Source organism: Leopardus geoffroyi, chromosome D2 (genome assembly GCF_018350155.1).
Source record: "Leopardus geoffroyi isolate Oge1 chromosome D2, O.geoffroyi_Oge1_pat1.0, whole genome shotgun sequence".
Taxonomy (NCBI): Eukaryota; Metazoa; Chordata; class Mammalia; order Carnivora; family Felidae; genus Leopardus; species Leopardus geoffroyi.
This window is the reverse complement of record NC_059334.1, coordinates 45408794-45423926: the sequence shown is the minus strand read 5'-3', so window position 1 is coordinate 45423926 and position 15133 is coordinate 45408794. Positions and strand designations below refer to the sequence as shown.

The following is a 15133-nucleotide window of genomic DNA, read 5'->3' as shown; positions in this document are numbered from 1 at the left end:
TCAGTGAAATTCATACTTAAAACATAAATTGTTTTTAAAAGAAAGCAAATCTCAGAACAGTATGTGTATATGATTCCAATTAAGTAAAACATAATGTGTGTGTGCAATTTGTGTGGGCGTGTATACAAGCATGGGTCTGTTCCCCAGATTGCAGAAAACAATGCTGTGCCATATCTACATGGGACTGTCTTCCAGACTTCACACAACTGCATAGAACCAATTTTGCCATATTCATCCAGGACCGCTTGACGAACAGCTTTGAATTTTTTTTTCAAGTGAAAAGTATTATAGGAAAAGTAAAATGTAGTCTTCTATCAAAAGTGAAGTTCCTGGAATCAAATATTTATTTTATCTCCTTTCACCTGGCAGGCATTTGAAGGCGTTATCTGGCGTGTCTTAATGAGGCCTACAAGGTTGTCGGTGCTCCTCAACCCCTTTCCTACTACTCTTTCTTCACTTGTCCTCTCAAGCCCTGTGCCTCATGTGCCAAGATTGGTCCCTTAAGGCCTCCACGTTTATTTTCCCCTCTGTCCGGAACACTCTACCTCATACTTTGGTATGGTTGATTTCTTCTCATCATTCAGACCTCAGCCCAAATGTTTCCTCCTCAGTAAGGTCTTCTCTGACGACCCAACCCAAAGTAGCTTACTCCACCCCCGACACAATGCACCATTTTATTCCGCCATAAGGACTCACTGTCTCAAATTATAGTGATTATGTATTACTTGCTTATTGCCTATCTCTTCCCTTAAAGTGTAAGCTCTGTGAGAGCAGGGACCTTGTCTGAATTGTCATCCCCTGTCCCTACAACAGAGCCTAGCCACTCTCTGAATGTTGTGGAATGAAATGATACACTGATGGAATATCATTCAGCACTAAAAAGGAATGAGCTGTCAAGCCATGAGAAGACATGGAGGGAACTTAAATGCATGTTGCTAAGTGAAAGAAGCCAATCTGGAAAGGCTACCTGCCATATGATTCCAACTATATGACATTCTGGAAAAGACAAAACTATGGAAACAGTGAAAAGATCAGTGGTTGTCAAGGGGCCAAGGGGAAAGGAGGGATGAATAGGTGGAGTACTGAGGATTCTTACTGCAACTCTGTATGATATTGGAATGTCCTAATACATTTGTTCAAACCCATAGAATGTGAATGTATCAAACCCACTAAGAGTGAACCGTGATGTAAACTGTGGACTCTGGGTGATAATGATGCATCAGTATAGGTTCGGCGATTGTAATAAATGTACCACTCTGCCGGAGGACGTTGGTATGAGGAAGGCTATATATGAGCTGGAGCAAGGAATATATGGGAAATTGGTGTCCCTTCTGCTTAATTTTGCTGTGAACCTAAAACTTGAGAAAAGGAACATATTTAAAAAAAAAAAAAAAAAGTACGTGGCCCAAGTTGTTGAAATGGTTTAAGTGTGTGAGTAGAACATTGAGAAAAATTACTTGACATCAGGATTGGCCTGGGAAAGCTTGAATCAGGAAAGCCTAAGCCAAAACGTTAGGCAGTGTTTCCCAAATTGGAGTTCCATATTCTGTGTTTAAATAAAATTAAGCGGGTTTCTTTATTGAGAGACTGCGTACTTACACAGCTCACATGTGTACTGTGACTCTCTAGGGTGAATAGCTTATGTAGTTACTTCCTAAGATTTGATCCAGAACCCATTCTTCATGCCATGTCTTTATCACGAATGAGCCTAAGTCCAGATGAATGCCAGTGGTTACCCTGCAGAGCAGCTTTAAATAGTCAAATATTTCTCCTCAGAACTAATCCAACATAATTTAGTTATCTTATTTTGCTGATTTCAAACCACTAGAATCCAACTTCCATGACAATAGTGGTTTTTGTCTGTTTTATTCTCTATCGTGTTCTCAATGTCCATAGCAGTGCCTGGCATATAGCAGCAGGTGCTCAATAAATATTTGTGGAAAGAACGAATGAATGAGCAAATGAATAAAAACAATTCTTGTTCTGTCTAGAAAGTCCTCTGTGTAAAGAGCAGAAATTTTAGTACAAGGTAATTATACATTCTGATCCATGTGGTTTATATTTCTGGGCTATTTGTGTAATATTTATTCTTGCTGCTGTTTTCCTGAAGCATTTCTTCCTGAATGGACACATTGAAGGAGTTAAAATGAAGGAAGAGTGAGGGCCTTGGGTTCTGACCCCACTCTACTGGTGATGATGGTAACTAACATTTGTGTTGGAATTCTTCCAAAAGTTATTGCATTTGGCTCTCAAAACACCTGGGAGGCACGTGTCATTACCTCCATTTTCAGGTGGACAGGGAGGCTGAGAGACACTCTCCCAATGCCACTCTGGAGGTATTAGATCAGCTTTGATCTAAGCCTTGGTCTCACTTTGTCAAAGTCCATGTTCATTCCATGGCACCGGGCTGTCTCTCCAGCTGACCGTGTGCTGGGAAACCATTGCCCCTTTCTTGGTTCCCACATCTGAAAAATGCCCACGGGATTTCTTAGGTTCCTTCCAACTTTACATTCTATGACTCTGTGACCCTTTTTTTTTTCCCCTCCATCTAAATTGCCAAACATCCTACTCTTGATCCCAGGGTCATGAGTTTAAGCCCCATATTGAGCATGGAGGCTACTTTAAATAATAAATAAATAAATAAATAAATAAAGTGCTATAGCTTTAAAAAGTACTATAATAATATTTTATTTCTACTTGCAATTGCACAGCTCTTTTAAAATCTGATTGAGGTGCTAAAGAAAATTAAAGAAATTATGAAAATTTTCTTTCTTTTTAAGTAATGCCTGCAAACAATACCTTACCAAAGTGAATTGGTTTTGTTAAGTGTAGTATCCTCAGAAAGGTCTTCATTATTAGAAAAGAAAAAAAATGCCATGAGAGGATTTGTCTCTGAGCTTATTTCAAAACAAAAAATATGGAGAAAATATAGCAATGTTTCTAGAAATGAAGCTATTTAGAACAGAATAAAAATAAATAAATATGAAATATTTAATCACCTAGTAGCTAAATAAATAAACCTTTCCAGAAAGAAAAGGCAAAGCCTGGTCCTCACTGTGTTTTTTTACCTGATAAATTCCCTTTGTATGCAAAACATTTGCATTATTCACATATCTTTGTCTGTTTAAGGCAAGGCAATAAAACTACTATTGGGCTACACAGCCAACAGAGCAAGTGAGTTGTTTGTGTTTCTTCTCCACAGGGCATTTTGTTTGGTCTCAAAAAATTTTTTGTGGCCATATAGAGATAATCTACTTTTGGTGTCATGTGAAAAAACTTTACACAGAAAAATCTATACTTATACATTCTTTTTTTGGGATTTTATTGTGCTAAAAAGTAGAATTCACACCGGCCAAAAAAAAAAAAAAAAACAACCCCAAACATGCAAAATATTTTTGTGCACACACCTCGAACATACTACATTCCACCATTGAAGATTTTGAAATCTTAAAATTAAAAAAAAATCCCAAAGCAAGAGTACCTGGGTTGAAAAGTTAACATTATACAAGCTAGATTCCTAACACAAACACTGCAGACACAAGTCACTCCATTGCAAAAAGTTAATGTTTATAAGGCTTAAATAAATGTCAACAATGAAGAGACAAAAACCGTAGATCCAAAGTGTACTCCCCACCAGGAAGTATTAAAAATTGATGTTGTAGTACATCCATGATATTAACTTCAAATAGATACCACCTTAGCCCCAAAGTTACGCCAAACTCGCAAACACCGAGGGAACCATATTCAAAACTACCTTCTTTTTCTGCTACCTTTAAAATGGTTTTATATTTGTTTTGTGTATTTGGTAAATAAGAGTCCCTCAGAATCTACACTAGCTCTGAGATGTAGAAAAACCGATTCGATCAATGACCTCCTCTGAATGATGAAGTTGTCCTCTGAGATTCGTCACTTTTCTGTTTAATGATCATGTACTTTGTAGTGATCACGTGTGTGTGTGTGTGTGTGTGTGTGTGTGTGTGTGTGTCTGTGTCTGTGCGCGCGCACGTGTAAACCCTTTTAAAAAACTCTAAACTCTAGGGAACATTTTTTTTCCTTTCCTCGAGACCAGTCCCTAAAAATGTGTTGTTTTGTTTTTGTTTTTGTTTTTGTTTTTTAAAGAAAACCTGCCTAGAGCTTTTCCGTACAGTCAGCAACCTCCTTATCCCTGTATATTTGAACTTTCCCAAAATAACAGAAAGCTCCAAGGTACTTGTTGGCAACTCCTGAAAAATCTCCAGTCACTCCCAACAGATTTTACTGTCTGGTACGTTTTAGATTCACTTTCTTAAGGCACCACAGAAGAAAAGGAGGGCCCTGTGGTAGAAGCACGTTCACGTCCCTCCTGGTGCTCCCTCGGGGACATGGCTCCACCCTTGGGAAAAAACACGGGCCTCCTGCTAGGGATGCATCCTGCCGTTTCTCTCTCCCTCAGGGAGAAGGGACACACGCTGGTAGAAAGGCAGTCCCCTGGAAGCCTCAGTTCTCAGAAGAAAAAGTGTTCTAATGCATTCTCATAAAACATGCAAAGAGAAAATCCAAAACAGGAGTGAGGAGAAAGTAGCAGTGAGTTGGAAGAGTGCCTAAGGATTGTGTGCAAGTGAGAAACACCCGGTCAAACTGCCTACTTCAACGCCTTGTTCAATGAGCGTAATAACAGTGCATCCTAAAGGGAAAGAGAAGGTACCGTTTCTAACCTCAGAAACTAACAAGCTTCTCTCTTTATCACCCAACAGCTTTAAAATGCTTACTTAACTCAAACTATCACCAACATTTGAAAGAAGTTTGAAGACTCAAGACTATTTCAATAAACATTTCAATAATTGCTAGATCAACTCAGCTCCTACATTTTCAAAACGTCGGCCAAAATGGCAAATGAGTACGTATCGGTCCATCTTTCCCTTCCAGCGGTCAACACAACTGTACACAATCAGTGTGCTGCACTTAAAGGAACATTTGTGAAGGACGGCGCAGCTCAGAGGTGGGAGGTCCTACCAACACTTGCGTTTTTACTGAGGCTGGCAGAGCGCAAGGTTCCTCCTCCCCATCCAGAGTTTGGGCATGTTCTCAGCCCATCCTGCCATCCTGTTTCAGACACTGTCTCTCCCTTCTTGTCCACAGGTCATTAAGCCTGTTGGGGGAAGGGGTGCTGAGGAAGACTTCATAAGTGAGCAGTCATGGGATTGGGAGTGAAATACATGCACAAGACCGAACATTCATGCTCACGAACTTCATGAAGCAAAACAAAGGCTTGACACAACCCGGAGTCGCTTTAAAACCTCCTCTCACACACAGCAGAGCAAAACTGGAAAAACCCAATTACACTTTCCCATCAAAATTCAAAAAAGAGCTAAACCTTCTGGGGACATAGGATGTTTTAGACGGAAAGAAGGTGGCTGAAGGGCCCTTCTTTTCTCAGCTGTGTGCAGCATGAGCCAGAGCCCTTCCTGAAGCCCTGTCAGCTGCCCAGCGGCTCCCAGAAAACACCTCTTAGACGCCTGGACTCCCTCAGCACGCTCGACTCTGCTCAAGGTCTGAAGAAGTCTGATGCTCAGAGGTAGCTCCATGACGCTAGTAATAGAATAACACTTCCTTTTTTGGTGAGGAAAGCCCAATCGGTCTTAGCTAACAAGCCCTCAGCTATGGCTCTAAAAATACCCCGCAGCAAGCACTGCTTGGCACTTCATTCTGTTTGCCAGAGAACTCCACAGAACGTTTCAGATTCTCCATAACTGCTCTGAGCTCTGTCCCTGCTCTAGTGACCTCGGGAAAGTGTATCACTTCAAGAAGATGACTTTTTGTTTTTCACTTTAGAGTTCTTGGAATTCTGTCCCGAACGTCTGAATTACAACTCCAGCCTTGGATTAATTACTAGCTTGGTTTAGGAATCTTCGTTTGGCTTCTAGTCTGAACTATGCAAATACACGATCTGTGTGCAGAAGGAAGGACTAAAATTACACTTCAAAAGGGCTCAGTAGCTTCCTGTCTTCCCCCTTTCCCCCCAAAAAGAAACATCAGCCTCCTTGAATCCTTTGTCGCCAGCAGCAGGAGCAGCTCCCGGCCTGTCCGCGTCAGACGCTCCGGGCTCTCTACACGTTGATGGCGTGTGCGTGCTTCTTGCACAGGGGTTTGTCCTTCTTGGAGTAGAATGGCTGCCCCTCCAGATTCACGTGGCAGACCTGGGGACAGAGAACAGACGGCCATGAGGCAGGCCCTGTCTCTCCTCACTACAGATTCTTAATGACGTAAGCAGCGGAGATGTTCGAATTATGGCATATTTAAGGCTTCCAAAGAGGAACGTGGAACTAAATTCCAATTAAATTAAATGGCAGACACAAAATTTGCAAGATGAAGATGACTGACCAATGCTATCCAAAATTTACAAAAGGGGCACCTGGGTGGCCCAGTTGGTTAAACTTCTGGCTTCAGCTCCGATCATGATCTCATGGTTTGTGAGTTCAAGCCCCATGTCGGGCTCTGTGCTGACAGCTCAGAGCCTGGAGCCTGCTTTGGATTTTGTGTTTCCCCTCTCTCTCTGCCTCTCCCCTGCTCACGCTCTGTGTCTCTCTCTCTCTCTCTCTCTCTCTCTCAAAAATAAATAAATAAATAAAATGTTTTTAATTTACAACCAGTAAATTACAAACCAGTATAGAATCATGAGTCAATATCCACACAGTTGATTAACATCCAAGTAAATAGCATTAGTAAATTAGCAAACACATCAAAGAAGATGATCCTCATCAATAAGTAAAGGAAAAATAAATCAAAATCTCCATGAGAGACCACTAGGTATCTATTAATCTAACGAGATAAAACAAACAAACCAACAAAACCTCCCCAATCACTTGCTACCATTAATCTTACATGACTGTAGCCAAAAAGTAAAAAAAAAAAAGTATCTATCAACAGTCAACAATGCCAAAAGGGAATCAAGCCTACTTGTGCACTGCTAGGGACACAGGTCGGTGAATCAGCTCAGTCTTCTGCAGGGGATGTGGCAGCGGCACTGAAAAGGAGCCATAAAGATGTGCCTGCCTGCCTGGTACCACTGGGGAGGAGTTTATCTTATAGAAACTATTGCACAGAACAACGTGTGCTGAAGCAAAAATTCAAAACCACTAAAACATCTCTCTATAGGGAGGTAACTAAGTAAATTCTTTTGGTACATTTTCCAATGGAATGCCATCATGCAAAAGATAAATCAAATGTGGAAAAGTGTATGCAGGGAGATATTATATGAAAAAAGGCAAAATTATACATCCACATGATGACAACATATGAGGGCAGTTTGAAGATGGAGACATCACAGAAAGAAGAAAGCTAAGTAACATTTGTTGAGGCTACTATGGGCCAAGCAGGAGACCCGACACTCTATATACATCATCTCATTTAATCACAAAATCTTTTGGGAAGGTATAACTTTTTCTCATTCCACAAGTGAAGAACTGTAGCTCAGAGAGCCAAGTGTCTTGCTTAAGTCACAGACCTAGCAAGTTATAGAGTTGGGACTCCATGTCCAGATCTGCAAGACTCCAGTTTCAAGCTCATTTTCCCTACACCTCACAGCAAAGAGGAGTTATACTTACCTGAAATTGTTCTGGGCTTATGGACTTGGGTAGAGGTAGCCCTCCACGTTTGTTGGACTAGTCGTATATACAGGCTGGCCCTGGGTGGGCAATACGCCAGTGTATCAGAGTCAGCTGGGAGGTCACATTGGCTGGGATGGGCCCCAGTGTCATAGAGGTCACTGAACATTTCAGATGGGGAGAAGAATTGGGGACCACATTCAGGACACTGACATCAGAAGGAGAAGTGTAGGTGCAGTTCCCACACAGAATGCATGAGGATTGAGAAATCACCCTCTTGAGATGAGTGTAGGTCAGTGAGCATGTGGCCACTCCAAGACAGTTGGAAAGAAAAGTGGCATCACGGTGGGCCCACGTGCAAGTCCCTAATGACCCAGTTGAGGATGTTATACTTGGGATCACACAGGGCTACCAATGGGCCCCAGAAACCAATGACCTAGAAAAGTGACTGAAAATATCCCAGGTGGGTACAGTGATATTGAGTGTAACCACGCTCTTGTGTGACCTCAAGCTGCTGGTGAAGACAAGCCCAAAATCCAACAGTGAGGTTGGTTTCAGGGAAGACAGAAGGCAGCTCTGGAGTGAGTTCTCACGGAGCTGCCTGTCAACATCTGGGGTTCCTGTTCTAGTCTGGGACAATGCTGGCTACTTGTGAGAACTTTGGTATAAGTTGGAGAGCGTGTTGGGGACTAAAGACCAAGAAGTGAGGAAGGGCCAGAGCTTCAGGGGTGACTCATTGGTAAGAGATGGAGCTGAGGGCAGAAAACATCATAGAGAGGTCATGCTCATTGTCTTGGGCTAGGAGACCCTGTATGGGATACAAGGTGGCTTCGTGGTGGAGATCCCCAGACTACTCAGCAGAGGGGCACAGCAGGGATGGTCCAACCCCCAGGCTCCATGGTCAAGTGGCATCAGGGCCTGACTGGGAAGGAGTGGGGGTCATGGACAGTGCTGGAAGGCAATGAAATGGGCCAGCTACAACAGCTCCTATGAGGGCTTCCTACAAAAGTTACACCACTGTCCCCCCCCTCCTGATACCCACACCAGTGAGGAAGGTCTAGAAACCCAACAAGACTTAGAGGAAAAGAGGGGCCACAGTAAGACACCTTTGTCCCACATCCTTTCCATTGGAACTCAAGTGCCAAAGCCAGACAGGAGCTTAACCTTCATCCTGACCCACACAGCCCTTCTCAGCCATCATTTTATATGCATGGGACTTTAGAGGGGCTGTCTTCTCCTGTTCTTTAATTGCTCATATACGTCCGCTTTGCTTTCCTTTCAAGATTCCAAACTCCTTGGGGCGCCTGGGTGGCGCAGTCGGTTAAGCGTCCGACTTCAGCCAGGTCACGATCTTGCGGTCCGTGAGTTCGAGCCCCGCGTCAGGCTCTGGGCTGATGGCTCAGAGCCTGGAGCCTGTTTCCGATTCTGTGTCTCCCTCTCTCTCTGCCCCTCCCCCGTTCATGCTCTGTTTCTCTCTGTCCCAAAAATAAATAAACGTTGAAAAAAAAAAAAGATTCCAAACTCCTTGAAGGTGGAGACTTGTTCTGGGATACTCTTGTAGTCCCCAAGCTCAAGAAATATTTGGTAAATTGAATTAGTCTAAAGTTATGTGCTCCCCTGAGATCTAACTGATAGGAAAACAGCATATCAGCTGGGAGAGCTAGTTTTTGATCTTCTTTTCTTACTAGGTTTTTTTTAAGTTATAGGAAAATATACGCTCATCAAAGTTGATTTGGAAATATAAAGTGGTGGATAAAGGACCCCCTCCCCACAAAAGACCCTCACAGTTTTCCAATCAAAAGATTGCTTTCCAAAACTTAAAACCAAAACCGTGCTTCACTTCGATATATCTAAACAGGGCAGTGAGCGCCACACAGGACCACTTTGGAGGAAGATGTAATGATTCACCACACTGATTCTCCAAAGAACAGGATGAGCCTGGCTTCTTTGGGTGGATTCTTTGGGCACTGCGATGGGTCTCTCACACCTGACTGGAATTTATTTGCAATCTCAACCTGAACAACCCCATGCTTTACTGCTTCTTCTGGTCTCTCTCTGGGATTTATGCCACTGTGACCCTCAGCCAAACATAGTGGGCTTGAGAGAGGAGACCCATGCTCACCCCTCCATGTGACACAGACCTCTTGTTATCCTGCCCTCAGAGAATAGGCCTTCTGTGCCACTGTCTGCCCTGGACCTTCTCCAAGTCACTTGGATTCTTCTGCAAGTTGGGTAACCAGACTTGCAGGCAGCATCTTAGGATAAGACAAGCCATGGCTTGAATATAAGGGTCAGACAGCCCTATGTGCCTTGCTGAGCCATGGCTCTGTAGGGGACAACCCAAAAGCCAATATATTCACATTCTTACTCCTTTGCAGAGGGGAGGACCTGATGTATTTAAAGGACCCTAAAAGGCAAGGAGAAAATCTATTCCAAAAGCTGGAAAATCAGTGTTTAGATTGAATTGTGTGTTTCCTTCCCCAAATTCATATGCTGAAGTCCTTACTTCCAGTACCTTCAATCTACCCAGCGCAGGGACACAGTGGTGACCTTATTTGGAAGTAGGATCTTTGCAGATGTAATTAAGATGTAAGTTAAATGAGGTCATATTGGAGTAAGGCGGGCCCTTAATCCAATATGACCAGTGTCCTTATAAGAAAACGAGAAGCGTATAGAGAGACACACACGCAGAGGAGAACGCCACGTGAGGACACAGGCACACAGAAGGAAGGCGGCCATGTGACTGTGGAGGCAGAGACAGAAGTTCCGTAGCTGTAATCAAGAAACGTCAGAGATTGCTGGCAACCACCAGAAGCCGGGAGAGAGAACGTGGCCCTTGAATTTGCATTTCTAGCCTCCGGAACTGTGAGGGAATACACTTCAGCTGTTGAAGCCATCAGATTTTGGTATGTTGTTGCAGCTGCCCTAGCAAACGAACACACCGAGTCAATACAGTGCACCCCACGAATGGAGGCGTGGAAACCTGAAGCGCATTGCAGTAAACTTTATGGCGAGGGTTGTCCTATCTCCTCAGTCTATAAAAATTGCTCAAGTTTAAACTGCATGGATATTTCATACATTACCACACTTTACCTTGGCAGCTCTGGTTTTAAAAAAAAAGTAAAGAAAAAAGAAAGTAGTAGCAGCACATTAATTTTCCCAAATAAAGTTCAGGCAATTGCAGACTCACGTGACAGGACTTACTCAGGGCTGAATATTCCCTAAATCTAAGGCAGAGTCTAAATGTCGGTGACTTCTTGCTGTGTCTCCTCCCCAACCCGAAGCCCTTGGAAGGAAAGTGCCAATCTCATGGGAAAAATGACCTGGCTGTTTGGCAGAAATAAATGGCACGTGGTTAATAGTTAATCTAGTGTTTATCTCCTGGCAACTATATATCAAGAACAAGACCATTTAGGAAAATAAAATGATACTCAGCCCCAATTCCTAAAGATTCTCTCAAAAAAAGCCTTATCTCAGCTTTTCATAGGATGAGTCAACAAGCTATAATCTGGTGTTTCACGGTGAAAATTTGGGGGAAAATCCTTAAATCACTTCATCATATCTAACACATCTTATAACCATAGGAAACCATCCATCTCTATTTTAACCCAGGCATCATTCACTGCTCCCAAGTATTTTATTTATTTATTTGTTTGTTTATTTATTTATTTATTTTTCAGGGAGAGAGAGAGACAGAGCATGAGCAGGGGAGGGGCAGAAAGAGAGGGAGACACAGAATCCAGAGCAGGCTCCAGACTCTGAGCTGTTAGCACAGAGCCTGACACGGGGCTCGAACTCACGTCGTTGCTCCCAACTGTTGAGAGCACTGCTGGTGAGGCCAGGTGCTGGTCTGACAGACCCTGGGAGGACACTCTGCTGTCCTTATGAGATGGAGAGTAACAAAGCCACATTGCTTTATACATACTTATTAGTAATAAAACTTTGCCTGACTGTGACATATCAAGGCATCACAGTACTTGCCAGCTTTTAAAAATGACCAGAGTATCAGAAGGCCAGAGTTGAAAGGGGTGTAGAGGGTTGGTCACCTGGCCCCACTAGGTCCCTCCTGCCCCTTCTCAGAAAGTGAGAACCCCAGGCTAAAAACATACCGCACAGATGAAGCAGGTGTCATGCCAGGTGTGGCCCAGGGCTTCAATAAACTTGTCTCCAGCCTCCACAGGGAAATCACAGCCATGACACTTGGTGCTGAACAGATTGACGTAGTCTGAAATGAAAGGCCGAGTGAGGACCTGGCATCCAGGCAGGCTGGGAGAAGCATCCTGGACGCACTGACCCAATGCCAGGAGAACACCCCATATCACTGAACTGGGACAGTGGGTACAACCGAACTGGTTACTTGTCATCCTGCAGACAAATGTTTAGTTACATGATTGGGTTTCTTTCCTTTTCAATACTTTGTCGTGGTGTTGTATGGATTCAGGCTTAGTTGCCACTCTTGGCTGGTTTGATTTGCAAGCACTTTCTGGATCTGTCACTCACTTTCTGCAGGGTGATTTTCTCCTCTGTCTCTGTCAGCTTTTATAGGCTAAACCAACCAATCCCAAAAAAGAAAAAAAATCATATTTCCCAATAGCTATGCTTAGTTTGGAAGAAGGAGAGCCCTTAACATTTTTAGGAATTATAGTATGTTCTTTGTGTGGAAATTCTTCTGTCATTGGGCATTTGTGTTGATAACGAATTTTCACTACTAGAAACAATATTTGAACTACTATGTTAAGACATGACCCCCATCCCCCACCCCAGCCAAAGAGATAATAATACCAAGTGTTATTTGTATAATGCTTTGCAGCCTACCAAGCATTCTCACATAGATAGTATTATTTACTAGTATCTCAATGTCATGGTCTATGTATAAGTTTGTATTAGCTTTCTTTCCACCCTCAACACAGTGCTTGACACACAAATCCATACCCAACACATACGTGTTGAATGAATGCATGAATAGATGAACCAGTGAATCAGTAAGTCAATGAATAAACTTAATCTTCAAAAAACATCCCTCAGAGATGGAACTATAATCATTTTTTGTTTTGTTTTGTTCTGTGGATGAGGAAACTGAGGCTCACCAGAGTCACACAGCTGAGACACAGTGGGCCCATCCTTCTCCAACTCAGGAGCTGCCTGTCTGGGTCCCAGGGGCAGCAGTTCCACTGCACTCACTGTAGAACTCTTCCAGATTCTTTTAGAGAAGTTAGATGCCTTTTACAAAGCCTTCATTCCCCTAGAGGTACACTTGTCTCTCCACAGTTGGCTTTTCATTTTATCATTTTTCTGCTCAGTTCTCCTTGGGGACAGTGAGCCTGTTTGCCATTGTAGGCCACATGCGGAGAGGCAGTGAGCCACGGGGTGTTATGAACTTGGGTTCTTTTTGTTTTGAGAGAGAGAGAGAGAGAGACAGAGTACGAGTGGTAAAGAGGCAGAGAGAGAGGGAGACACAGAATCTGAAGCGGCCTCTAGGCTCTGAGCTGTCAGTACAGAACCCGATGTGGGTCTCAAACTCGTGAACCGCGAGATCATGTCCTAAGCCAAAGTTGGACATTTAACCGACTGAGCCACCCAGGTGCCCCATGAACTTGGGTTCTGAAGAAAGAAAGCACTGAGCCCAAGTCCCAGCTCTATTCAGGAATTGTTCATACCTGGGACAAACCACCCAACTCCTCAGTGTCTCATCTTTCAGTACCTAAGTTGTGGAGTGGTTGTACAGATTAAATAAGATAATGCATGTGAATGTACTTGGCACAAACACTCAGAAATAGTGGCTCTTACTGTGAATGTCTTTATAAATGATAAAAGGAGGGAAGGAAACGTGATCCAAGTGTCTATTATGCACCGGTCCGATATTAGTGCTTTCCTAAGTTTCTTGGTGAATCTTCACAGCAGGTCTGTGAAGAAGTATTATTCCCATTTTAAAGACGAGGAAACTGGCCGTAGAGGTTCCAGCACACAAGCAGTAGGAGCCTGATGGACTCCAAAGTTCATTCTCTTTCCACAACTTTATGCGGTCTTCAGTTATCTATTTGCCATTGAGCTTTGATAAGTTATATCTCTTGCGTATTTTTTCCAATGTATGGTTTTCCCTTTGGGGTTTAATTACAGTTTGTCATGCAAATGTCGTTATAAATATCAACAGTCTGTTAATCCTATCTCTGACAGGATTCTTAATTTGTTTGGTGGGCAGAAATCTATCACCAGAGCAAAGAAAACATTATTTTGCTTCCTTTACAAAGTTACAGTTTACAGTTGACTCTGTGCTCTGTAAGAACTAGTGTGGGTGAGAAACAGGATCATAGGCTACCCCATCTCCACAGGAGGGCCAGCCCTGCACCCCCACTTCTGACTTCTCTCTCATTACTCCCAGCCTCCAGATGCCCTGGGCTCTGTCTCTCTCCTTTACCTCATCATGCCTGTGTATGAACCAGGCCCTGGGCTTGGAAAACCATCCCCACTTTGTCTACCTTGGATCTCTACAATCCTTTGAGCCAGGCCTTCCTCCTGGGAAGGCTTCATCCTCTACCTCAACCAAGAGAGACAAGATGACCTTCCTGGGGGCTTCTCTTGGCTTCCCTGCCTTCTCATTCCATTCATTCATCCATTCAATCATTATCGCTGGACTATCCATTTATGTGATGGCATATCACATGATGATGTATCTGCTTGAGGTTTTTGAGGACAAAGACCCATTCCCAATGCACAGTGTCTTTCATAGGAACTAGCATATACTTGATGGATAAATGATGAATGGAAAAACAAAAGAAATGTTCAGAAAACCTTATTAAATACTGGTTCCTTTTCTCGTTGTGCAACCTAAGATTAAGCTCTTAAAATGGAACGTCTAGTCTTGCCTACTGATCAGTTTTTCTGTTTTATATTTGATTCTGTATGGTCTTAAGAAGTGCCTGCCACTTTGTTTTAAAATTTGGTAGCACAAGTCTTGGCCCTAATACGTTTTTTTGAAGTTAATATATTTCTCATTTATCCTAAAACAATGAGAATATAATTGGAAGTAAGTTTGTGCATGAGTCTTTCCCACCAGGAGCATAATCTAGCTCCTCATTTATTTATTTCTTACTTTATTTCTCCTATTAGGTCTTTATAATTTTCTTTGACTTACTCTCTTATGCCCCAAGTTGAATTCATACCCTGTATTTAATGGATTTTATTGCTATTGTAAAAGGGTTTCCATCCACCAAATCACAGGTGCTCTCTGTTGAAAAAGGGCTTAGCGCTTTCCTAGAGCAGTCGTTCTCAAACAGAATCATCTTGAGTGTTCACTAAAACACAGATTGCTGGGCCCCACCCTTCAGAGTTTCTGATTCAGCAGATCTGGGGTGAGACCCGAAGATCTGCATTTCTCTGATCCTGATACTGCTGGTTGGGATCATACCTCAATTCTCAAACCTAACTGAATATAGGATCATCTGTGTGGGGGGAGAGTGATGAAATTCTGCATCTGTAGGTCTGAGAATTGATCTTTCTAGTACCTTTATTTTTTTAATTTTTAATTTTTTTTAGTGTTTATTTTTGAGAGA

General features: G+C 42.8%; 1 protein-coding gene across 7 annotated transcripts in view; it reads right to left on the bottom strand.

The window, feature by feature from the left end:
* Nucleotides 1–3295: 3295 nt before the first annotated feature.
* LDB3 (LIM domain binding 3) overlaps nt 3296–15133 on the bottom strand; it is a 64361-nt gene continuing 52523 nt past the window's right edge. For all 7 annotated transcript variants that reach the window (XM_045437907.1, XM_045437906.1, XM_045437911.1 and 4 more), the window contains 2 exons: nt 11693–11808; nt 3296–6176 (listed from right to left, as the gene is read on the bottom strand). In XM_045437907.1, coding sequence (XP_045293863.1) covers nt 6087–6176; nt 11693–11808 — 206 coding nt within the window. In that variant the 3' untranslated portion in view covers nt 3296–6086. The remainder of the gene's footprint in view (nt 6177–11692; nt 11809–15133) is intronic.